Genomic DNA, 25,940 nt, shown 5'->3' with positions numbered 1-25,940 from the left:
CACTAACTCTTGATTGTTTCGTGAGTCCAAACTCCAATCCCATGGACTTGTACAGCTCATTTTGATCAAATAAAAATACCAAACCTACACACCACAAACTGTTAAGTGTAAAACAGATATGAACCTGTTCGAAAGATCAATACTTGTTCGAATGATCAACAAGGTTCGAAAGATCCTTGTTGAGTTTCGAACAAAGACTTCGAAGGATTGACTTCGAAAGATTGTCTATACGAAGGATCCTTATCTTTCGAAAGATGATTTCGAAAGATTCTCCTTATGTTTCGAACACAGGCCTCGAAAGATGACAATTGTTCGAAGAATCAACAGTGTTCGAAGGATCACTGTTGATGGCTCGAACAATAACCTCGAAAGATAACCTTGAAAGATTCACCTAACACGAAGGATCCTAATCTTTCGTAATGAACAGTAACTCGAAGGATGTATCTATCGAAAAGATTCATTGACTCGAAGGATAACACACTGACTTCGAAAGATGTTCGAAGGATGGTTATCTTTCGAATCTCCTTGATCGAAGGATGATCCTTCGAGCTCGAAAGTTATCTTTCGACGGCTGACACACTGACAAAAGTACTGATGGGTTGGTGAGAAAAGTGACAGGTTGGTGTACCAACTTTCGGCAGAAAGGATGTTCTGCCACCAACTTTTCCACCAACTATTTGACTTTCAAAAAGTTTACCAAAATAGGCAACCTTATCCTCAAGTTCAGTCACCGGAGACAAACCGGAAGTATGGCCGGAAAGTTCAAAGTTTCACAAAAACGATTTTTATGTTACCCAAACCGACCCCGAACACTCCTGATAGGTTTAGTAGCCGTTTTTCAGTTTAAAAATGCAAGGAAACTACCAAAAACGAGTGCTAAACCAAGTGTCCAAACACACCAAAGAACTCGAACAAACCGGTTTTAAACAAGGTAAAGAGCCAGGCTCTGATACCACTTGTAGGTCCCTTTTCGCGGAGGATTACGAACCTAAACCTTGTTATACTAACCCACTAGCAAGTGCGGAATCCAAGCTAGTAGGCAAACCGGGATGAAGCAAGTAGAGAAACAAGCACACAAGGTTTCACCGATTAACACCAATGTATTAATACGTATGAAGGTTATGATTACAAGCACAATGTTTACAAAACCAAAGATGTAAACTCTCAAGTGTGTGTGTGTGTTTCCAGCAGAATGCTCTCAAGCTCTCTATCTCTTGTCTGTGTGCATCTGCCTTTCACACTACACTGCATGGGTATATATATACCCAGCACAGGTTGTCTATCCCGAAGGATCCGATAGATGGTCCGAAGGATCATCTATCGAGGACAAGCCATTCGAAGGATGAGCAGGGACCTCGAAGGATGATCCTTCGAGGTCTAACAGTCGAACCATATCTATCGACCATCTCGAAGGATCAATAGTATCCTTCGAGTCTATCCTTCGAGGCTATCCTTCGAGACTGACTAACATATCAAACATATGTTAACTGTTGGCCAAGTCAATCCGGAGGATGGTTGACTTGGTCAACTTACAGACTACCGAGGACATCGTTTATATACAGACCGAATACAGACAAAGTACAGACACAAGTGCACCAACAAAATTGAGCAATTGTTTCAACAATGTGTTTGTTTGGTGTTCCTACCTTATAAAATTTCACAATTAATAACATTTTAAATAAAATGGGTACGAATCCTTGGGATTGGGGAAATAACTTAAACCAAAATAATCCTCCACAACAAACAAATCTGTCTTTCGCAGCTTACATACAATCACTTATACCTTCAAATAACCCACAACCACAACCGAATCCGTTAAACACATCATGAGTTCAATCGCTTATACCTTCACAGTCCGCAATGATTTCAGCAAGTCAGCGAGTGTTTGTTGCAAATCAAAATCAAACCATTCAAAACTTATTGATAAATGAGAATGAGACAGGAAGTAACAACCGTCCTCCTAAGCTTCTTCATTTGGATGATTATTGGGGATGTTACTCCTTTTACCTAAGCACACGAAGAAGCTGGATCAAATCCTATTACTCTTGCTCAACTTTCGGAAACTGATAAGAACGCTTTCGATCTTGAAAAGAAAGCGTTTGCAATTCTCTCACAGGAATTGACAATAGATATCATGCATAAGGTTAACTTTTGTACAACGACGAAAACCTTGTGGGATAATTTAAAATCAAGAGGTGAAGGCAATGCACAAACGAGAAAGATCAAACACGGTCTTTTGAAGAAATAATTCGAAGCATTCATGTGCATGGAGAACGAATCTTTACGTGAAATGGCTACAAGATTCCATCAATCTTCTAAGTGAGACGTCTTCTTTCCATGTGGCTGCTTCTCCTCAAGAAATTGTGGTAATATTCGTAGATGTTATGCTGGCTAAATGGAGTGGATACATGGAAATTCTTAAGGAGTTTAGAGAGTTAGAAAGATTGACCATTTATGGGTTTGTACAAAAGTTAGAAAACAAGGATGCTAAAGAATTGAGAAAGGCAAAGAGAATTCAAATGCCATAAAATCCTGAGATGTATTTGGGATTATCAGCGGGTGTAGTAGTACAAGTTAACCCTCACAACACGCTAAGCTTCAAACTGCATTCGTTTCAAACGTCAATCCTTTCGCTCATCTACAACCTACAGTCACATCTTGTGCAACCCCTACTTCAACCTTTATACCTCCACCTTTCCTTGACCCAGAAAACCAGACATAACAAGCTTGCTATGGTAACAACTCTTCAGCCTTCAACGTTAGCCCAACATCTAATCCAAACATTGTTAGTCTAGATACATCAAACTTTACCAAAGTGAGTGTAGAAGTTGCAAAGGAACGCATGGAACTTCTAAACACTTTAGAAGGTTCGTATTGTGGTCTATTGGATAGTCAGATTAGAAACATCAATTTGACCAATGAAGAATATCAACAAATAGACAAAGAGGAGATGAAAATGATGGATGTTAAGTGGGCCTTTCTTAGTGCAGTGAGGACGGCAAAGAAGTTCATGGAAAGGACAAGAAGAACAAGTTTGGCAAGCAAGAAGGATTCAAAGTACGGGTTTGATAAGAATATGGTGACTTGTTTCAACTGCAGGGAGAAGGGTCACTTCAAGAGAGAATGTACTAAGCCTCCAATACTGGGAAATCAGTATCCGTTCAACCAAAACCAACAAAGACAGCCCAACCAGAACACCAACATAACTAACAACACTAAGAGAGCAATGGTTCCTGTAGGAAACTCAAATCAAGTTGGACCTTCAAACACTAATTCATATAGAGCACTTATAGTTTAATCTGTCGAGAGTTGTGTTTGGTCCATACAATTGGGAAATTATGGACAAGGAGGAACTCCAGGTTATGCCGAGATTGTAAGAACTGTTAGTGATGGGGATTCTTTTGGAGATGAAGTTAGTTCAGGGTATAGTGGAAGCTCGGTCGAAGAAGGTCCCAGTTCAGGTAAAGATGGATCAAAAGGTTTATCAAGAGAAGCCATTGATGCTGAGGTTGACGAATTGCTGGCTAAAGCTGAATTCCTAAAGAGTCAAAGGTCGTTGCTGGTTTGAAAAGCAGATGGTTCATATAAGGAGTTCTTAAAGTTTTTCTTAGAGGATGGATCTTTCACGTATCATAATGCATTTATGGCTCATCTAGATGGTTAATCCAGTCAGGTATATTCCAATAAACCTAAACCTGACAAATGTGATAAATGCTTAGAAATAGAGGACAAATTTTAACTTACAAAATGTCACAATAAGAGTATGATTGGATTGGTGATTTTGCAAAACGCAAATAGGCTAACATGGTTTTAAAGAAAAAAGAAAAGGATTTTAAAACCACAATTGAGACATTATGAAAAGACATTTTAGAACAAAAGAAAATGGTTTTAAACAAACAAACCGGTATTAATAATTACATTAATATCGTTGAGGAAACAAAGAAAGAGTTAGCCATTGCAAGATGTGATTATGAATCAATCAAACAAAAGTTGGACAGTTATTCCAACTCGAAATCATCCATACACAGAAAAAGAAAGGAAATATGAAGTCTATCTGTTATGAGTCTTGCCCTCCTCCGATGAGACACAACTACACCAAGTTGCCCGATGACGAGGACATGCCACATTTTGAACTGACCATACTTGTAGACCATGCAGAGTTTGCAGTAGGTCTCGGTTTTAAGAAATGTGAATCCTTGAGTCAAAGTCAATCAGTCGAGGCCAATGATTCAACATCATTGAAAAATCCGTATCCTCCAATTGTTGAGGATGCAAATAGTTCTGCCTCAACGCGCACCTCATGCGAGGCCCAGAGGCTCGAGCTTGATGTTAAATAAAGATTGTGAGGTTGGGTTATTGTTGTTGGTAGGTGGAGTAGGGACTCGCTTCCAAAGAACCCAACTCCCAAGAGGTATGTGTCAATGTTGGGTGAACGGAAGAGATCCGACCATCATCGTCATGACTTCGCACCATATCAATTCACAGGGAGAGAAAGAGAGGAGAGTGAACGGAAGAGATCCGACCATCGTGGTGTTGGTCATTAGCGGTTACTAGAAACGACGGTGGTTTGGGTTGTAGGGGTTCCGGTGATGATGGGTCCTAGTGGTATTGTTATCCGTTTTCGGTGAGGGATGTTATTGTGACGACGACGATGCAACAATACAAAGAGATTAATGTTGTGGTGTTCCATGGTGGGTTTTATGGTGAAGCGAATATCCGGTGGTTCAGACAAAATTTCCAGCAACAAGGTAAACCAATGTTTTCTAGCTAAATATGTTAAGAGAAATCCGGTGAAACCTGTTTGATATAAACGAGGGTTTTGCAGATTTTAGGCTCAAATTATGATATATGTTTAAGGTATATTTGTTGGTTTATGTTATCTTAGTTGGATTCTTCATGATTTTGTTTCATCTTTTTAAATTAAACAGAGATGGCAGGATCTTTAGTCCATAAATGGTGGAAAGTGCTAGTGGGTTCTTTTTATGTTATTTAAGTTGCAGATTTTAGGCTTAAAAAGTTGTTTGCTTTTTAGTGTTAAATGGTAGAGGTGATGGTGAGATCTTTAGTCCACAAATGGTGGAGAGTGATTGTGGTGGTGATGGTGGAGGTTTGGGGGGGGGGGGGGTGACGACGGTGAGTGGAAGGTGATGGTGGTGGATGGAGGTTGAAGATGAAGTGTGGTGGTGGTGGTTTACAATAAAATTGTATAAAATGTGTGGGCCCTAATCAATTTCTATTTTTTTTATTTTTTATTATTAAGGGTAAATTTGTCATTTCATATCCACTTAACAGAGAAAACCAACATCCATCCACTTTAGGGACTCTTCGAGTAACAAACGAGCAAACCACAGGGAACATAGATGTAATTTACAAAAAAGTTGGGGACTATAGGTGTTATTTTACCAAACCACGGGGAGCATCAGGACATTTTATTCTTATTAAAAGATACCCGTTGGGACTCCCGTGTGCATTTTTTACTCTAATGTTTATACAATTTACTATTTTAATAACTACAACAAATGAAAACATGACCAATAACATACTTAGATATATGATATTGAAATGCATATTTGAAACATATATCTACGTGACTAACTAATTAAGGTACTACTACTTTGGGATACACAATGTTAGTTTATGTATGTTGCATTTAATTGAACACCAACATGAAAAATTGTAGCATTTAATCAATTTAGTAGATTAGTAAGAATGACTCATGTAATCTCCCTAACAACTTGAAATGTATTTAGAAAATCTCAAAACTAACACACATTAAGTGTTATTTAACTCTCTAATCTGCAAAGAAACAACATAAGTAAACATAAATCGTATATGTGTATATTAAAGTCTTGAAGACAAACAACAAAGCAATATCTATGAATAAATCCAATGGAAAAAATGTAAAGAATCATACATAATAGAATGATTCAGTTTCGGTATAGTGGATGATGCACATGGAAATTAGTGGGGAAATTTGGATATTAATCATATCTAATATTTTCTTAGAAATATAAATTTAGAGATGACTTGCATGTGAACAATTATGGAAGTAGCCTGAGTGGTACTAGGGAAATAGAGTAGTAACTGTATGTACTAGGTTTAGGGTGAGGGGTATAGTAGCGGTAAACTCTTCGGTGAATGGAGATCACCGATTCGGTGACTATACCATGTGTTTGTGGGTGTTCAGTGAGGAGGAGAGAGGGTGGGTATTTCGGTGAGTGTTTACCGAAAATGGGTGAGAGAGAGTGATTGCGAAAATGGTGGGTCCCAACTCCTTTTAACCAATTATATTTTTTTTATTTTTTAACCTACTCAAATACCTTAGGGTGATTGATTATACCCCCTGATTGAGTGCAAAATGAGGAGTGGAATGGGGAGTTGACATGGCATAAGATTATTGGGTAGGATTTCACTCAAACACCCTAGGGTGATTGACTATACCCTCCACCCTTATGCGTTTAATCAAATAGGAAATTAAAATTAAAATAAAATACTTTTCGGATATTATTCGGGTAAACAGGCCGGGTATCGGGTGGTTGGGACTAAATCCTATACCCATATCCGTTTTTTTTATATTTGATCCTATACCGGTCGGGCTTCGAGTATACCCAAGCCGTACTTTTTGGGTTTTAGGTACACCTGTCAGGCTCAGTTTTTTTTTTTTTCTTTTTTGCCCACCCTAGCCGTAGTCATGGTGTTTTTTATAGAGATCTCAAGGTCTCTTTGTAATTTTTATTCCATTAATACTGTTTTAAATAAAATATATCTAATTAGAATTAACTAAAAATGACATGATTAAAAAATTAATGAAAAATGATTACAACGCTCTAGATTGTCTACTCTGCCAATATCTCTTTTGTACATGTACGGAGCTCCTGCCGCAATAAGTGACGAAGCCACATGTAAGGGTGTGTGGAGGTGGCAGACGCCCCCGTTATAAAGTTTATCGTATTTTGTAAACAAAATCCAGATCACTCTCCCTTAAAGTTCGGTTAACCTCCCCATCCCCAAATGAATTTGTCACTGGTTGCAATTTTCAATGCATAAAAACCAATAGGAGGGGAATAGTGTAAGGCAGCTAGCTGCCTGACACTCCCTCTTTGGTCCAACTAATTCACGATTGGGAAATTGGCCTGTAATAATCACACCTAGACCTTATTGGCCATTATAATCCCACCTAAGAATATTCCCCCCACCAGTTCCACCTTTCACCAATTTTTCCTACAGTGATCCCCCGTTAAAAAAACTTAACGGAGTTAAGCTTTTTTCCAAATTACAAACAGATTTTTTAGGGCTTTTGATTAGAACGACGATACGAGTACATTGATGTTAAACTTACTTCGAAACGGTGCTCCAAACAATGAAAACGGCGCTTCAATTTGGGGGGTTTAAATTTTCAATTAACCAAAATCAAGTCACTTGGAGCACCATTTCCAAGTAAATTTTACATCAATGGACTCGTATCATCGTTCTGGTCAAAAGCCCTAAAAAATCTGTTTATAATTTGGAAAAAAAGCTTAATTCCGTTAAGTTTTTTTAGCGGTGGACCATTATAAGAAAAATAGGTGAAAAGTGGAACTGGTGGGGGGAATATTCTGAGGTGAAATTATTAAGGGCCAATAAGGTCTAGATGGGATTATTACAGGCCAATTCCCCTTTACGGTTTTATCCCCGCTTTAAAGTTATGCTTTTACCATCGGTTCAAAATTAAGCTTTTTTTCCCCGATTTAAAATAAAATTATCCTTTTGCCCCATTTAAATTTACAGTTTAATCATAAGTTTTGTTTTTTTTTTTTCTCACAGCCAAATTACAATTTGCCCTCAAATTAAATTTACATATTCTCCATCGTTTTTGTTTATTTTCCCCATCAAAATACAAATTCCCCCCAATGTAAAATTACAGTCATGCCGTTGTTTTAGTTTTTATTTCTCTTGAGAAAACTATGGTAGTGTTTTGTTTTAATTGGTTGACTCGGTGTCCTGACACACGCTCATTTGTTCTGAAAATTTACAATTTTGCCCTAGTTTAAATTTTTAGTTTTTCGATCGTTTTTAAGCAAAAGTATGATAATATTTTATTTTAATTGGTTGACTCAATGTAATTTTTTGAGATTGTGTTATTAGTAGTATATACAAGTAACCGAAACAGAAACATACATGTTATGAGAGAGAAATATTCGTCTTAGTGTCCCGCAACACAGGCCGGACAAAATCTAGTAATAATACATAAGAATAAAGTAACAGGGGAATATATTGTGTTTTAACAATTAATAAATAATTGTATACATGGCATCGATTTTATTTTATAAGGTAAAAGAAGGTAGTGGAAGGTTCAAATGAGAAAAAAAATTTGTAAGAATAAAAAGAATAAGTTTTAAACCAATAGAAATCCTCCATTTTACTTCATTTAATATGTGTATTTAATGAAATTAATAAAGGCATATAGGTAAATTTCTAATTGTAATTAATTAGCTAACTAATTAAACTTGTAACTCTCTTTTAAATATACTCTTACAAGAAAAAATAATCTATAGTGAAAGACAATTTTCGACATGTGTAGGATAAATTTTAGTATGTGTAAGATAAATTCTTAAATGTGTTTGATAAATTTAGATATGCGTAGGGTAAATTTTGGTAACCGTAAGATATGATACAATGTTTTTTGCTTTATAAATAAGAGATAACATAATTAATAGGAGGAGTTATAAACTATTTAAAGTTTTACCATTATTCCCTTTTTTCTTTTTGTTCTCATGTTAAATTTCTTCTTAAATGAACCTTCCCCAAAGAAGATAAGTGACTATTTGTTTTCCTATCATTAATAGATAAATATTTAGGTGATGTTTTTAGATGCCATATAGCCACTGGGGAATATTCATTTGAGAAGAAATTTAATGTGAAAAAAAAAGAAGAAAGGGCAAATTAATAAAATACTATTTCATTTATAACTCATATCATTAATTTATCTTTTTTTAATTAATTAGTCAACTAATCATTAATTATGCTACATATAGTTTACAAAATCTACACATATCAAAATTTTCCTACATATGCCATACACATTATAGAATTTTATCCTACACAGTCGAAATTTATCCTACACATCTCGAAATATATCCTACACAACTCATAATTTATCCTACACAACTAGTAATTTATTTTACACTTTAAATTAAGTTGTTTTTTTACTTGGAAAAAGTATATATTTTGAAAACAAGTTACAAATTTAATTTAGCTAGTTATTAAAGGGGAAGAATACAAATTAATAATTTATGTAAGTTTACCAATATACCCTTATATTAAAATTAAATGTCAATAATAAATGAAGTAAAATGAAACATTCTTATTGGTTGAAACTTCTTATTTGAACCCTCCACTATAGGCACTTGCTCCATCAATAAAACCATTCTTTCTTTCCTCACTTCTCACTCTCATAACTCATTTTTTCTCATTTTTCCTGACATACACATCCACACTATCTCCTCCAACTTACCATCTCTCTCGTCCACATCATTTTGTCTCTCTTTAAAATGCCTAAAAATGACTCTATTGGTGATACTCTATTAATGTGATATCCTTATTCAGATAAGAGAAAAGTGCCCGGATAGTCCCTGTGATATACCCAGTCTTCACCTTTAGTCTCTACATTTTCAAAATTACATCCACAGTCCCCAACTTTGGCAAAATCGTTCTCGGATGGTCCCTGGCGTAAATGTGGGTTAGTTTTCTCAGTTAAGTGGATGTGAAATGACAAAAATGCCCTTAATGTAAAACAATGTAAATTATATATATATATATATATGACCCACTTATTTAATATATTATATATATATTCTTTTTCTAATCCTTAATTAACTTTTATTTTGTTTTATATTAAGGCTAACTTAGTAATTTCACACCCATTTAACTAAGAAAACTCACCCTCATCCGCGCTAGGGACTATCCGAGAACGATTTTACCAAAACTAGGGTTAAGACCCGCCCGCGTTGCGGCGCGGGTACATCGTAAATATTAAATGTATTAGTCCAAAAGTTATATGATGCATTAACCATATGAAAACACATATTTCGACGTATCCAGTTGAACTCAGTGTAACCTGTATAAGCATTGTGATTGGATCAAACGTAAAGTAAATGGAATTCATATCGAACAATCATAACGTATTATATGTGACCCAACTCATACACAGAAAACGTAACAGGTATGAAGGAAAATATGCACATGTAATCGAAAGAGATTAATTAGAGCTTTCGAAAAAAAGGGAGAAAAAAAAACCATAATTTGACTCCACTCGGTTCGAAACAAACTTTACGAAACATACATAAAATAAACACGAAAACATACTATATTTGACCTAAATCATTTCCCAAAAAGTATACGTCAAAACGTAGAACAACTTGAATTTATACCAAAAGGTACGTAAAAATATGCACGTAAAAATGGTTTCTTTAAACGAAAACGTATTATATTTGACCTGACTCGTTTATAAAAAAGTTTACGTCGGAATATAGAACAAATCTTATTTATACATACCGGTACATACAATATGCACACAAGAAATAGTTTTTAAGTAAAGGAACAATAGGGGTAAACCGAAAAAAAATATTAGTAAAAAAATTAATAGGTTAAAAATGTTCGTAAAACCGTGCCAAGTAGTACCAATGCCACAACGAAATCGACTCTCAACATCGTAAAAATAAAATAGATAAAATGGTAAAAATTACACAGAACGAAAAGTAGACTAAAATCGTTGAACCATGCACACCCGTTACAGTGTCTTAATGCGAAGAAATTAAGCAGAAACGTAAAATGTAGAAAATAATAACTTAGTTTATCTACGACCCGCCCGTTGCGGCGAACTTTACAAAAGGGGAAAAATGAACGCGTTGCGACGGGTCTGTCAAATACGAAAAAATAGAGCAAAAACGTTGAACCTCACATGCACGTTACGACGTGTTAACTCGCAAAATTTAGAACGAAACGTAAAACGAAAAACTTGCAAAAAATAAAAAGTATGGGGGACCAAAGTTGTAAATAACAAAGTGTTGTGTTAAATTCTAAAAGATGGAAAACTTAGAGTTAAAAGTAAAAAAAAAAAAAAGAGGTCAAAATGTAAAAGATAAAACTTTTAGGTTGAAAGTGGAAAATTAAGTTTTTTTTTTGGAAAACTCCCCAAGCACAAATTACAAGTGCTAATGCATCAAAAAGTTACTAACTTATATATGGAATAATTGAGGACTGTGAATGTAATTTTGAAAATATAGGGACTAAGGTGAAAACTGAGTGTAGCACAGGGACTATACCGACACTTTTCTCTTCGGATAATTGAAAACCCCTTTATCGCCTCTTCAAACACAAATCACCAACTCTGGATTTACTTTCACCGCCGATAAATAATCTCCACCACCAATATCTTCCACTGTGATTCTCATCAGGTATGTTAATGCTTGTTCGATTTTCTATCACTTTCGTAGGATTTGGGGGTTTCAAGTTCATCTTTTGTGATTAAAAAATTTGATGATTTTGATGATTCGATTTTGTTTCTCAATTTGTTCATATTTCCCTCTGTTTGTGTGTAATTTGAGAGTTTTCATCGGAGCTCGATTTGTGATTTCATGTCGTTTAAACTTTTTTGTAGAAAACAGAGGCGATGGTCATTAAAGAAGCTTACGCAGAGATGATTTTGAATGCAACGAAATACAGCGGAAGAGGCAGCTGCTCGAGCAATGACGTTGGAGCGTAAAGTTGTTCGAGTTCAACACGACTGTGAATTTGTGAGATGATAGATGTCAAGGTATTGGTTTCTGTTTAGATTTTGATGTCAATTTGTTGCTTATGATTAGTGAGTAGTCCTAATTTATGTTTTGGATATGGATATGGATTGGATGATTTTACTAAATGTTAGGTTTATTGTGTTAAATTGAATGTTTATGTTTCATTACAAGTAGGTAATGGAGTCTAGAAACTTTATGTGATTGTTTCTGCTTGAAAATAGGCTCGGTATTTGCTTAATATTGACGCTTAAGTACTTAACTATTGTGGAATTTAGGAATAGGTTTAAGTAACTAATTTTAATGAATTTGGTTTTAAGATATTAGTGCAGTGCATTGATTTAGAGATATCCTGCAGGGGGGCAAAATTGCTATAATTTGGGTGCTTTTTGTTTACGAAGCAGCGGAACTGTGTTCTCTCGCCGACATTGATCTCTGGTGACTATATTTTTCTGTGGGTAGGTTTCCGATCTGTTTGTAAATGTGTGATTTTGTTAGCTCCTGCTGTATGACTAGAATATCGTCAGATATGTGTTTGACATTGAGTGGTATGATAACTGAAACGTACTTAAATCAGTGGAAAGTGCATACATGTTGTTCGATGAAATGCCTGAAGAACATTTTTAATATTTACCATTGTGTTTCACTGATGCGGGTAGGTTTTCGATATTTACCTTTCATCTGTTCGTTATTAAGGGGTTTTACATTTAAATTATGCCATTGGGTGTATTTTTGTCGTTACTTATTTTAATTATGTCATGTTATAACTATCAACCACAATCCCGTACACTTGCACAAGACACCTTCAAAATGAAGCTTCATCATCCAACGTTTGGAAAATCTCTTGGTTGTTTTCTATACCCCTGCAATATTCTGTGTGTAGTCTCAATCTATTTAACGGCTCGTGCGAGACATGCTCCTGGCCTTAAGTTGATGCTCTGATGCCTATTTCATTTAATGTTTCTGGATTAACAGATTGGAAACATTGAAAAAGTTTGTTTCATTGCCTTTAAAGTTATATGAAACAATTTTCTTGTGTCTCTTCCATAGGAAGTACATGACTGAACCAACATTAGCCGGTGTCAATGAGAATGACAATGTGGCCCTAGAGTACAAGGATAACAATGTCAAGAAAGCAAAGGTCAATTCAACACTATCTGCACTCCTTGATGATCCTGTGCTTGCCAGATGTACCAAAGAAGCCAACTCTATCAGATGTTGACACCCTCATCAGCTTGGAACTCGGCAGTGCTATGCATGTTTCTGTACTTAAAATCTTAAATTACACAATACATCTTTTGGTATATCAAATATGATTATGCTTGATTAGCTTCTTATTTTCACCTTATAACATGTATTTAATGATCGCTTGATGAATTCTGCAACAGTCAAGGATTTGAAACTAGCTGTTGAGAAAAAGAGTCAATGAGATGGATCAGTAAAAAATGGGTCATTGCCATATTTCTTGGTGTTTCTCTTTTTTTTTTTTCATATGTGCTTGAATTATTCTTGATTAAGCTTTTAGACATTTCAAATGTTGATATGGGCAGGCCGGGCATTCGGTCAAAACTGGTCACCTTTATGTGTGTGTAATAACATAACATAACTAGTTGTGTTGGACCGACCAGCCAACGCTTTGTGATCCCTTTCTTAAAAGTTTTTAAATATCTAATTATTAAATGTGATTACAAACAACTTAAGACGTGGTATACGTTTAGTTTCATTTTTAGGAATTTTTAAATCTAATTTGTTTGACCCGTTATCACTTAAATCCGGCCGGAATTGACCAGATTTCGTATATAAATTTCCACCTTTATGTATACTAGTTATGATAGATTGATAGGTTTAGTCATGACTAGGTATCATGAATGATGCTGCAGTTCTTCAAGATCATGGTTTACGAAATCGCTCTGAGGTACTTATAACCTGCATCAATGATGTTTAGTTTTGTTGCATATTCGGGTTTCTAAATCAGACCATGTTGCACCAATCAGAAAAAATATATATAATTTTTTTTGTTTTTCTGGTGTTTGTTTAATTAACCGGGATCTTTTGTCGTGTAGGTGAATTTTATCCCATATGTAATGTCGAGAACCTCAAAGCAACATTCACGATGGAGAAAACATCGCAAGGGAATGAATTGCTCATCGTTGGCTAGGTCTATGTGTATGTTCTGTTTTGCAATTGAAAGTCAACCGATTACTGTAGTATTTATATACACAGGTAGTTAAAAAAACCTTTGGCTTTTTTACATTCAAATACTTTCAAAATCCTTTTACAGGAAAATACATAAAATATTTATTTTTTAAGGGTTTTACGTCTCTTGTGCAATATGTCATTGGCTTCCATGTGATAAACAACCATTTACAGTTATTTTTTTTTAGGGTGTTTGGTTCAGTTCAATTTTATTAACGACTCTTAATATGTCAATGAAATTAGAATTTAAAGTTATTGAATTTGGAATTAAAATTTTTAAAAACATATGTAACGTCAAGAAATTGGGACGTATTTAATGAATTGTAATTTGTGATGAATTTGGCAAACAAAATAGTTTATCATCGTCACCACTACCACAAGCTTTGACAAATCTATTATTCTACACATATACAATTAGAGTAAATTATTAGTGGTTTAAACAGTTGAGTTCAAAATAAAAAAGTTTAACGTTCTGAGTTAATTATTCGTTTTATAATGTTTTGAGTCTATTTGTTTTAGTGGTTTTAACCACTTGAATCTAAAATCAAAGTATAAGTGTTAAAAGTTGGACTCAAAATGTTATAGAATGAGTGATTAGAGATTCAGGATGTTAAACTTTTTAATTTATAGTTAAAACCACTAAAACATAAGACTCAAAAAATATTTTACTCATACAATTATAATAAAAGAAATATTTGAGGTGGTCAGTTCGGTTCAATTGTCAAAACCTATAGAGTTAAAATAGTATTTGCCTTAAAAGGTCGTTACCTATTGGAATGGAATGGACTATAATGGGAGAATGGAAAAATATATGTTTGATTGGTTAAGTTAATGAAATCACCCATTAGATAAGTCATTCCATTTTATCAAATTCATTCAATCCACCATGCCTATATTTTTTTTCATTCCCTCTCACCCTTCATCATCAACATCGCCCACATCCGTCACCCGTCATTGCCACCCTCTGCCACTGACCACCGCCGGCGCCACGTGGTCACTAGCTCCGACCACAACTGTCACCGCCAGCACCCGTCACCGACATTGCCGCCGTCAACCTGTTTTGCCGTCGACCGACCACCGCCACCCACCGTTGCTGTCACTCTACGCCACCGCCTGCCACCACTACGCACCAGCGCCAATGTTGACCACCACCACAACCACATCCTGTCGCTGCCATAAAGCAAGGATTGCAACCCCACTCATCGGTTGTGATGGGTAAGAATTCTTTCATGAGGAGCTCACTCACCATCCATGCTCCGTCGGCTGGAAAACCTGCTTTTGTTGGCGCAATTCCACACATTAACGGCAAAGTTGGGTTGATTTTGACCGCTTGTGACCCGGAGAAAGTGAGTGAAATGGTTGCGGGATATAAGTTGCAGCCGTTGGTTTGTTTGTCGATGGATATTGGGATGTGTTCCCTTTGGCAGTGGTTGTTGGGTTTTCATATGAATTTGCTCATCAAATGAAGTGGTTTTTTAAAAGTTGAAGATAAATTTCAGAATAAGGAATCAATAAGTTGTTTATGTGCATGCTTATTTTAAAATCATTGCAGTTAAGCAAATTTTATTACAATTCAGTTGATACAGTTTTTAATTAGCTTTTTTTTTCATTATCTATATAATCCAATTGTGTTTGTGAATGAGTGGGTACTTCTTGATGATCAATTAGGATAAAGATGAACTTGGTACCGAAAGTCAACTAGGAAATTTTAATTTATTATTATAATTTATCAGGAGAGAGAAACAGAAACATAAGTGTGAAAAAACACTAAAAAGTGACACGTGCAAAATATTAATTTATTATTATAATTTATCAGGAGAGAGAAACAGAAACATAAGTGTGAAAAAACACTAAAAAGTGACACGTGCAAAATATTTTCATTAATTATGAAGATAAGGATTACAATATACAACTAACTAATGTTTGCATATAGCCTTTGAGTTTAAAGGCATGAATAATTGCCTCTCACAAATAAGTATGAGTTCTAATTAACGGCAATTCATGGGCGTTGTCTTTGTTGCCGCTCATTGCCACCTAGGACTCCTTCACGCCCTAATACCACCCACCATCCATGTTAACGCTTATGAATTTCATGGGCATTGCCCCCCCCCCCCCTAAACGTCTCTCAACCAACTTTTCAACAATTGAAGTGTGTGAATTAATTAGGAGAACCAATTACAAAAAAAAAAAGACGTCCCATCTTTTTTTTATTCCACCAATAATATTTGTACACACTTCTTTAATTACATAAATTATATATTATTTTAATAGGGTAATGGGTAGTTAAAACTTGTGATACCATTACACAAAAAAAAAAATAATAATAATAATTGTTCATGCTTACGTAGTAGTGAAGTGGAGTCAAAAAGTTAATGGTGTCTGAGGGGCGCCACCAACCCACACCATCGAAATTAATAAGGGGCGCTATAAGGGACTCGCCAACATGGTAACAAATTGAATTTGGGATGATCGAGGTAAGTTGGTCAACATAACCGTTGGCCAACGTTCATTTTCTTTTAAAAAAAAGTTTTTTTATTCAAATATAAATACAAACCTATCCCAAATTAAAACACACACCAATCACAGCTAAAACACACACCAATCATAACTAAAACACACACCAATCACAACTAAAAAATGTCATCCAACTCTTTGAGCTATTCATCCGATGGTGTTCTTGAAGGTATGATTATCACAATTACGCAGGAAACGATTAATTATTTGTGAGAAGAAGCCCAATCCTCTACATCGCGTACCAAACAACAGGCTCTTGAACGAGATAGGTTAGGTGCTCATGAACGTCTAATGCAAGATTATTTTTTGTGAAAATCCGTTGTACGATGATGTTCAGTTTAAGCGTAGGTTTCGTATGAGCCGTTGTCTTTTCATTAAAATTTCTAATGATCTCGCGGGCGAATTCCCTTTTTTCACGCAAAGAGAAAGTGCTAGTCACAAAGTTGGTTTCTCTGAATACAAAAGTATACAACAGCAATTAGGCAACTAGCATATGGAAAAGTGAGTGATGCGTGGGACAAACCATCTTTTTCCACCAATCTTAGCCAACAACTATTGCCCTAATCGTTTTTATAGAAAAAAAAAAGGGGAAGGAGGGGGTAACCGCCTTTTTCCACCAATCTCAGCCAACAACTATTGCCCTCATAGTTTTTGTAGAGTTAGCGCCTTTTTCCACCAATCTCAGCCAACAACTATTGCCCTCATAGTTTTTGTAGAGTTAGGTAATAGGTAATTAAATTCTGTCTTGTCTTATTCTTACTTTTACTTGATGGGGCTCCATTCTCATCGTCCCCATGGCTTCCAAGGCAGCAAGGAAGGCAATCTACCTCCAGAAGCTACACAACACCCACCTTGTCATCTTCAGTGCTGACAATCTTCGTGTGAGCCAAATTCAGGCCATAAGGCAAGGACTCCGATCCCACTCATCTGTCGTCATGGGTAAGAATTCTTTCATGAGGCGCTCACTCGCCATCCATGCCCCATCTGCCGGAAAACCTGCTTTTGTTGGCGCAATTCCTCACATTAACGGCAAAGTTGGGTTGATTTTGACCGATTGTGACCCAGAGGAAGTTATTGAAACTGTTGCGGGTTATAAGTTGCAGCCGCTGGTTTGTTCGTCGATGGATATTGGGATGTGTTCCCTTTGGCAGTGGTTGCTGGGTTTTCATATGAATTTGCTCTCCAAATGAAGTGGTTTTTTAAAGGTTGAAGATTAATTTCAGAATAATAAGGAGATCGATAAGTTGTTTATGTGCATACTTATTTTCAAATCAATGCAGTTAAGCAAATTATATTACAATTTAGTTGATACTGTTTTTAATTAGCTTTTTTTTCATTATCTATATAATCTTATTGTGTTTGTGAATGAGTGGATACTTCTTGATGATCAATTAGGATAGGGATGCACTCGGTACCGAAAATGTCGAAAGTCGGTACCATTTGCTCATTCCAAGGAAAGATAACTGCATATTTTAAATTCAAAATAATAATTAGAAATGTTTAAATGGCCTATTCCAAATTTCAAACTGACACTTTTAAACCGTCAAACCCGAATCGTATGAATCCTTAAACCGGATGACTGGCTTCGGTTTAAGCAGTTCCGTCGATTTTATGAAGTACTCTTCATCAACTACGTTATGCTTTTAAATTGCTGTGGTGAGTATTTCCCCCGAGAGATGAAAACTGGCAAACTCTACCAGTGAAACTATCGCAACTAACTTGACGTTATCTGTATAATTGAACTTGAACAGAGCTAGCCTCTTTTGTTCATAGCAACCCACTATAGAATACTGATATTTAGTTGCAACCGAAACCAAGATTAGACAAAGGTAAGATGCTTGATATTCTAATGCCAACTGGTTCCTTAAACGAGTCCATTAAGTGATGCTAGCTACAAATCTTCATACGCTTTTGAAGTCAACAAACTAAACTCCTTATCCCAGACTTTTGGAACTTACAGTCTATCAATTCTACGTAGCTTTCTATTATTATATGTTTTGCAGATTCTAATGAAGATTTTGCATTCTGTCAAGATTTTGCAGGTAACACTACAGAACGAGAAAAAATCTAAAGAATGAAAAATATACCTCTTTTTGGATTATTTCTCTCTCGGTAATCATCATTGCTGCTGTTGTTGCTTTTTGATTTATTTTCAGCACTCAACTGGAAGATCTAATTCAAATAGAGAATGGGGTGAGACTGAAACTATAATTTTGGAAAACACAAGAAAAGTGACCGGACTCAAATAGAGAATGCCATTTGAACATAGAGCGAACCTGCTCTGCCATCACATGATTTTCTACTTCCTCTGTAATCATCTGTCACCTGTATTATTCTATCTCGTGTATTGTAATATTTTTATTTCTATTAAACACACCCATGGTCTAAATATATTACACATCAGAGTATTTTAAATCAAAGCAACAATTTTACAAATATTGTCAATTATAAGAATCTATTAGGCTTCTCTGCCTCTTTTAATCTTGGAAATCTTCACTGCAACCGCCACATACACCTTATCCATGGTTACCTCTGCAATCATAAAAAGCTTCCTTCTCCATTGCTTCTTGAATGCCAAAACTCCAATTATACCCCAAAATCCTGTTGCAAATCCACACGTTATGTCCAAGTAAAACCATACCTTCCTTTGCCCATTAGCCTTTTTGTATTTCTTCTTGCTTCTTGTGGCTGGTGGGTTTTCAGGATTGGAACAATTATTTGGCAGAGGTGCACCACAGAGATCCCTGTTACCAGCATATATTGATGGGTCGTTAAGTGTTTGCAATTGATTTCCGGTTGGAATTTTTCCTGACAGTTTGTTGTGTGACAGATTCATCGAGCTCAAAAAGTTCAAAGCTGCCATGCTCGGAGGGATTGTCCCGTTTAATTGGTTGTCTGAGAAATCGAGAGAAGTTAACGCCTTCATGTTTCCAATGCTATCTGGAATACTCCCACTCAGATGATTGTGAGACAAATTGAGACCCATCAAGATAGCAAGTGCAGTTAATTCTGGAGGGATTTCTCCTGTAAGTTTATTGCTTGAAAGGTCCATGTTAACAACTAAACCCATCGTTTTTGTATATTCAAGCTCGATTCCTTTCATGACCTGAGTCACATCTATCACATCAATTCTCTCGTAGAATTGTCTATAATCTTCATCTCTTGCCTCAATCATCCCTCTCATCTTCCCAAAACAATGAGGGATGGATCCTATTAGGTTGTTGTGTGCGATGTCTAAAATATGAAGATATGAACATTGGCACAAAGAACGAGGAATACCTCCTGTGAAGTTGTTTTTATGCAACTTGAGAATCCTCAATGCTGAAAGTTTTTTTCCAATCCATTTTGGTATGATTCCGGAGAATTCGTTATTGCCCAAATCCATAACTTCTAAGTTTCTCAACTTTCCCAAATCTTGTGGAAGCTGGCCATTGAAGTTATTCTCATTCAGTTTTAACCATTTTAACGATGAATAAATATTTCCTAAAGAACTTGGAAGGACTCCAGACAGCCCATTTGAACTAAGTATAAGCATTGCCATGTTTTGTAGATTCTCTACACAATCAGGAATATTTCCAGATAACTGATTGCCGGAAACATCGAGAATTTCCAGCCTTCTTCTTCTACATACTGACCTTGGAATTGACCCATTGAAAAGGTTGTCTTGTAGTAGTAAATACCTGCTATATTCGCTAAGTGGAAGGTTTATCAAAGATCCAATGAGTTTGTTGTGAGAGAGATCTAATACAGAAAGAAAGGGCATATTCCGCAACCATGGTGGTAGAAGTCCATATAGGCTAGCATTAGACAATACTAACTGCTCAAGGTTCCTTTGATTTCGCAACCATTGTGGAAATCCGTTCACAGTCTTGCAAGGACCAAGTCGAACAATCTTCAGTTGGAATGGAGGTATCCACTCATGTGAGATATTAATAATCAACTTATGATTAGAAGATACATCCAAGCTCTTCAACATTGAGAGGTTAGCAAGATGGGCTTCCAAAACCTCTCCTTCTAAAGAATTTTCAGAGACATCTAATTCAATGAGTTTGGTGAGTTGCCAAAGTGAAACTGGGATTGGACCTGTTAACAGGTTTGATTGCAGACTTAAATAAGTTAAGCCTGCTAATCTTCCCAATGATTCTGGGATAGAACCATTAAATTGATTAATAGAAAGGTCAAGTTTGGTAAGGTTTCCAAGGAATGTCGGAACGGGACCGGTTAATTTATTATAAACCAGATATAATTCTTCTAAAGATCTTAATCTCTCCAAAGCTTTAGGGATTGAACCTGTAAAACTGTTAAAGTAGAGACTTAAGACTCTTAAATTGTTTAGTTTTCCAACAGATTCTGGAATCGAACCGTTGAATCCATTTCCGATTGATTCCAACACCTCTAAAGCATAGTGGGAACATTCAGACGTGTTTGATGATGGGCCTATCATTTCTCCTCCAAAATCATTACCAGAAACGCTTAATTCCTTCAGATGACATTGTCTCCAAATCCCAACAAGCTCCATGTGCTCAAACTTATTAAAAGAAACATCGAGCTTTAGAAGGTTAGGCATGACAGGAACTGATGAGTTCAAACTGTTTGATGAAAGGTCAAGGACTTTTAGGGAAGTGATGTTCACTAATTCAGATGGAAATCTACCACCAATTGAATTATCGCTAAGATCAAGATATCGTATGTTAGAATGGGCACTGGAATTCAAATAAGTGGGTGAAAAGGGGGCGTTGTGAATACCACACCTTGACAAATGCAATTCTGATAAAGAAGGGATCACGTTTAGCAGGTTTACAGAGTTCCATGCCAGACTAAGATTATATCTTGAAATATCAAGGAACGTTAAGGATGTCAAGTTCTGAAGAAAGTGAGGGAGTTGACCTTTAAAATGGTTGTAGCCAAGATCCAGATGTTCAATGTTGGGAAGTATTTTACTTGAATTAAGATGAAGTCCAAGATCAGCATTAGAAAGTCTACAGTGTTGAAGACTTAAATATGTTAATGAAGGAATCATGAAAAATACCATATCAACATTGTTTGCTTGAGAAAGATTTACGTAGCTCAAGTCAAGATGCTCAAGTGAGGAAAGGCCAGAAACCCATGCCATATCATTTGAGGTGATTAGCCAAGGCTCATCATTTGAACTATAATATAATGAAAATTCAAATGAACCAAGATCAAGAACCTTCAAATTGGTGAGATTTCCAATGTGATGGGGAATAATACCACTAAAACCTGCATTTGAGAGATTGAGGTATCTTAGCTGCTTGAAGGATCCAATGAATTCCGGAATCCGACTTCCTATGAATCTATTTCCGCTCAAATCCAGATGTTGCAGATGTCTTAACTCAGCCAAATATGAGTTTACCTTATCACCCTCTAAGTAGTAAACGTCTTTATAGTACACAGACCCGGCATAATAAATTCCTCTGAGATGAAGACCAGCAACTCTTCCGGTGGCGCCGTCACATCGGACTCCTTTCCATGAGCAACAATCACTGCCAACCCATGATGAGAGCACTTCGAAGTCATCTTTGACGCTGTGTTTGAACTCAAGTAGTGCTAATCTCTCTCCTTCATGGCAGCTTCTTGTCAAATTTTGAGCAACCAGACGAGTATGTTTGGTTGCAACCAAACACATGCTTAAGAAAACGAGATGAAGCCCCAAAACCCACTGATTTCCCATGATTCAACCTCAACTTTTAAGAAAAATGAGACGAAATATGAGTTGCTATGATGAACAAAGGACATGATGTAATAGTTGTATAGATGGACGGGAGCTAATTGCCTATGGAAGACTTTGCAAGTCGTTGTGGAAAATCGTTGCACAAATAGCATCCACAAAATTGCTTTTTTCTATTCTGGACAAAATTGTATTCTTCTATCCTGCACCTTATATGTTTAAAAGTATACCTGTGCATTTCCTTAAGCCCACTAGTTGCTTTAACACATCGAGATCCACATTGCAGATTATGTCCAGCCCAATAGCATTAAATTTACAAAGCCTTAATTTGGTCCCACGTAAAGATGAAGCCAGAAACAAAGAAAGACTGAAACCAGAATCCGATTCTCAGGCTTGCAAATCCAAACTTGCTTTTGTTGTGGATAATCAGTGGACAAATTGTATCCACATAATTGCTTCCTTCTATTAGAGTATTAGAGGTGTACAAAAATAATGGTTTGGGCCTGATGAACCGGTTTACAGCCCAATTTGGTAGCCCAAAAAACCAGTTTGGGCCTGGCCCCAACCAGGCCGTTTGTCACAGGTTTGGGAGTTTTGTGTTAAGAATCGGTTCCAACCGGGGTATAGGATTGGGATTTTTGTGTTAAGAATCGGTTACAACCTGAACCGGTTTGAGCTCAAGAAAAGCCGATTTAAATGCTAAAACTAGTTTTGAACCCGATCCAAATCGGTTTGGGCAGGTTGGGTTTTTCAACCCTAAAATCGAATGTTAATACGAACCGGTTTGGGTCAAACTGGTTTGAGCCCAAGCTAACTAAAATCGGGCTGATTTACAACCCGAACCATTTTGGGCTTAAACTGAGTTTTGTACACCTCTACCTTCTATCCAGTGGTGTCTTTTATTTTCTTTCGAACTATTAACTTATTGTTCCCATCTTATATGTGTGGTTTGGGCACAAAAGCGGTTTAGGTTTGCTAGTCAATTATTAAAATTTATGCCTTCTTAAATAAAGGATTTAGAATGTTATATGTATTAAAAGTAATGTTCTCTAATTTGTAAATCTATACTTTATACTCTATAATAAAAGAAACCAACTTTGGGACACTTATTATTATTCTAGACCATCCTTAATTGTAAATAATTATTATTTAATTTAAATTATTAAATACCAATTAAATTTATATAAATCTTATCAACCCTAAATTATTGGCATAAATTTAACTATAAATCATAAACCTTATCCTTCACATTGAGTATAAAATATTCAATTCAATATATTAAAGTCAACTATATACTTTTTTTTCAACAAAATCTCTAACATTTCTTTCTTTTTTTTTTTTGAATATAAAATATCAAATTTAATTAATATTAAAAGATTTCATAAGACACATGACATAATTAATTTTAGATTTTTATTTATTGTTTGTTTAATTTAATTTAAGAAACTATATACATAATCAGGTTGTTAGTTTTTTTTTTCCATTTTCTTAAATAATAGGCTATAATCTTGTGTATTGTACAAACGAAATCAGTAATAAAAAACTGTTTATTTACGCTTTTTTAAAACAACAGATAATCATATTTAAATTGTAAAGTAATTTAAAGATATAATCATCATTATAAATCTAATATAACACTTTCGTAAAATCTATCTTTGGTAAGGTTTAAATAAAAAATATCATTATAACTTATAAATTAAAATGTTTAAGGTAAAAGTTGATTTTGTAGAAGGTTTAGGATACCTAATCTAACAAAAAAATATTGGTTAGTTTAACATATATATTTAGAGGTCGAAAATTAAGGTAATTATTCTAAAGTAAGAAATGTTGATAATAACTAAATAAAATTTTATACTTTATTCTATTTTATTTTATTTCGGGTAGCTAAGACTTGAAGTTTAGTTATCGGAAGAAGTTATGTCTCAAGTGAAGTCATCTGGTAGCAATCCTCGCCTCATAACAAGTAATGTCGACAGTATCCATAGAAGGATAGAGATGTTCCAGAAGCAGTCTTAAGGAAAGTTAAGGGTTGTTTCGCAACTTCCGAATGGTTAAGTGCTGAATTAGTAAGAGGTCTGAACCATTAAGAGTCAGTATAATGTTTAACCATTCAGAGGCAAATATCAGACCAATTCAAATTAGTGGTCTTAACCATTCAGACTATGTATAATGCTTAACCATTCAGACATCTGTTCACAAAACAAACAGTCTTAACCATTAAGTTATGAACCAGTAAGAGGTAAAAGGTAAAAGGTCTGAACCATTAAGAGCCCATTAAGAGCTAAACAAACAATCCTTTAGCCTATTCATGCCAAGGCAGGGGAGTAACTGGTTAGCAATGAGTAAGAGAACGAATTCCCCGTCGAGTCAGTTGACGAGAAAGTTTCTTAACTATTTATTATTTTTTTTTTATAATATTTAATTTATGAATATTTCTTTTCTTTAGTATTTCCTTTTCAATGTTTTTATTATTTTTTTGCTTATTTAATAATTTAATATTTTATTGACTTAACTCTGTGTAATACACGGGGTTCTAACCTAGTCATCTATCTATACTATATAATAAAAGAAACAAAAAAAGGGACACTTGTGATTATTCTAGACCATCCTTAATTGTAGATAATTATTATTTAATTTAAATTATTAATTATTAATTAAATTAATATAAATCTTATCAACCCTAAATCATTGGCATAAATTTAACTTCAAATAGTAAAGTCTTATCTAAACTAAAACTTTAAATCGTAAAGTCTTATCTAAACTAAAAAGTATTATGATTGGAAAAGTCCTACACAAAATATCATCCTCCATAAAGTCAAAATTGGTGATAATTCTGATTGATAGTAAATTAACTAAAACTTTGTAACTAAACAAACAAATCGTTGATTTTATTCAATGGAGACATGTTTTTTATGACACACTTGTTGCCAAAATCACCAAAATTAAATTAGTTTTGTAGCATTTATACCAATTTTTGGTATCCAGATGCCCATAGAAGTCTTTTGAATGCTTTAAAACAATTGTTGATCAATTTGGTCAATCAATTCAGAAAACAAGTTACTTTTGTTGGTGTATACATGTCTAAACATACTTAATCTATTTTGATGATATTAAAATATAGAGTAGGAATTGGGTAGAAAGCATTATTTTCCTAGAAAGTCTAGGAAGCAATCAGAACGTGACATGTGGCATTGAAGGATTTTAACTAAAAGGGCAATTGTGTAATTTGACATTTTATTTTATTTTTGGAATTTATATCTCATTAACTAACTATGCACGATTTTATGGTAACTGATTCTCCATGATTTGCGAATTACTACCAGACGTAAATATCAATCAAATTCTCATTCGTTCCTTTCACAATCTTGATCAACTTTATTCGTAAATCATTTTTTACTTGAGAGATAGTTATGGCTTCAAACACAATTCTTGATTGCGGATATGGCAAATACACTTCTTTTTCTGTTTACTATTATCTGGTCTGTATCGATTTTTAATTATGTCTGGAAACCACCAGAATGTTCTTGGCGTTGTGTTTTAACAGCAAGTAGATTCATTCAGTTGTGTTTTAGCATTCAGATTCATACAGTTGTGTTTTAACAGCAAGCAGATTCATACAGTTGTGTTTTAGGATTCAGATTTATACAGTTGGGTTTTAACAATAAGCATATTCATACAGTTGTGTTTTAGCATTCAGATTCATACAGTTGTGTTTTAACAGCAATCAGATTCATACAGTTGTGTTTTAGCATTCAGATTCATATAGTTGT

At 35.2% G+C, this 25,940-nt stretch overlaps 1 protein-coding gene and 2 long non-coding RNA genes across 5 annotated transcripts in view; 2 read left to right on the top strand and 1 right to left on the bottom strand.

Moving 5' to 3' along the window:
- Positions 1-22,373, bottom strand: part of LOC110872182 (receptor-like protein 38) — a 96,157-nt gene extending 73,784 nt beyond the window's left edge. Inside the window, exon 1 of the mRNA XM_035976467.1 lies at positions 21,511-22,373. Coding sequence (XP_035832360.1) covers positions 21,511-22,173 — 663 coding nt within the window. The 5' untranslated portion in view covers positions 22,174-22,373. The remainder of the gene's footprint in view (positions 1-21,510) is intronic.
- On the top strand, positions 1,529-4,900 carry LOC110872179. Its single transcript, XR_002554243.2, has 2 exons — positions 1,529-3,673; positions 4,370-4,900. It is a non-coding gene; the product is annotated as an uncharacterized LOC110872179 (long non-coding RNA).
- Positions 11,290-14,080, top strand: LOC110872181. 3 transcript variants are annotated; one of them, XR_002554245.2, is made up of 6 exons: positions 11,290-11,435; positions 11,639-11,794; positions 12,130-12,229; positions 12,822-13,239; positions 13,631-13,686; positions 13,835-14,080. It is a non-coding gene; the product is annotated as an uncharacterized LOC110872181 (long non-coding RNA). The 3 variants fall into 3 exon arrangements; XR_002554244.2 differs by having other exon boundaries at positions 12,822-13,686; XR_002554246.2 differs by lacking the exon at positions 12,130-12,229 and having other exon boundaries at positions 12,822-13,686.
- Positions 22,374-25,940: the final 3,567 nt, after the last annotated feature.

The sequence above is a fragment of the Helianthus annuus genome, chromosome 8 (assembly GCF_002127325.2).
Source record: "Helianthus annuus cultivar XRQ/B chromosome 8, HanXRQr2.0-SUNRISE, whole genome shotgun sequence".
Taxonomy (NCBI): Eukaryota; Viridiplantae; Streptophyta; class Magnoliopsida; order Asterales; family Asteraceae; genus Helianthus; species Helianthus annuus.
The sequence above is the reverse complement of the archived record's forward strand: the minus strand, read 5'-3'. Positions and strand labels throughout refer to the sequence as shown.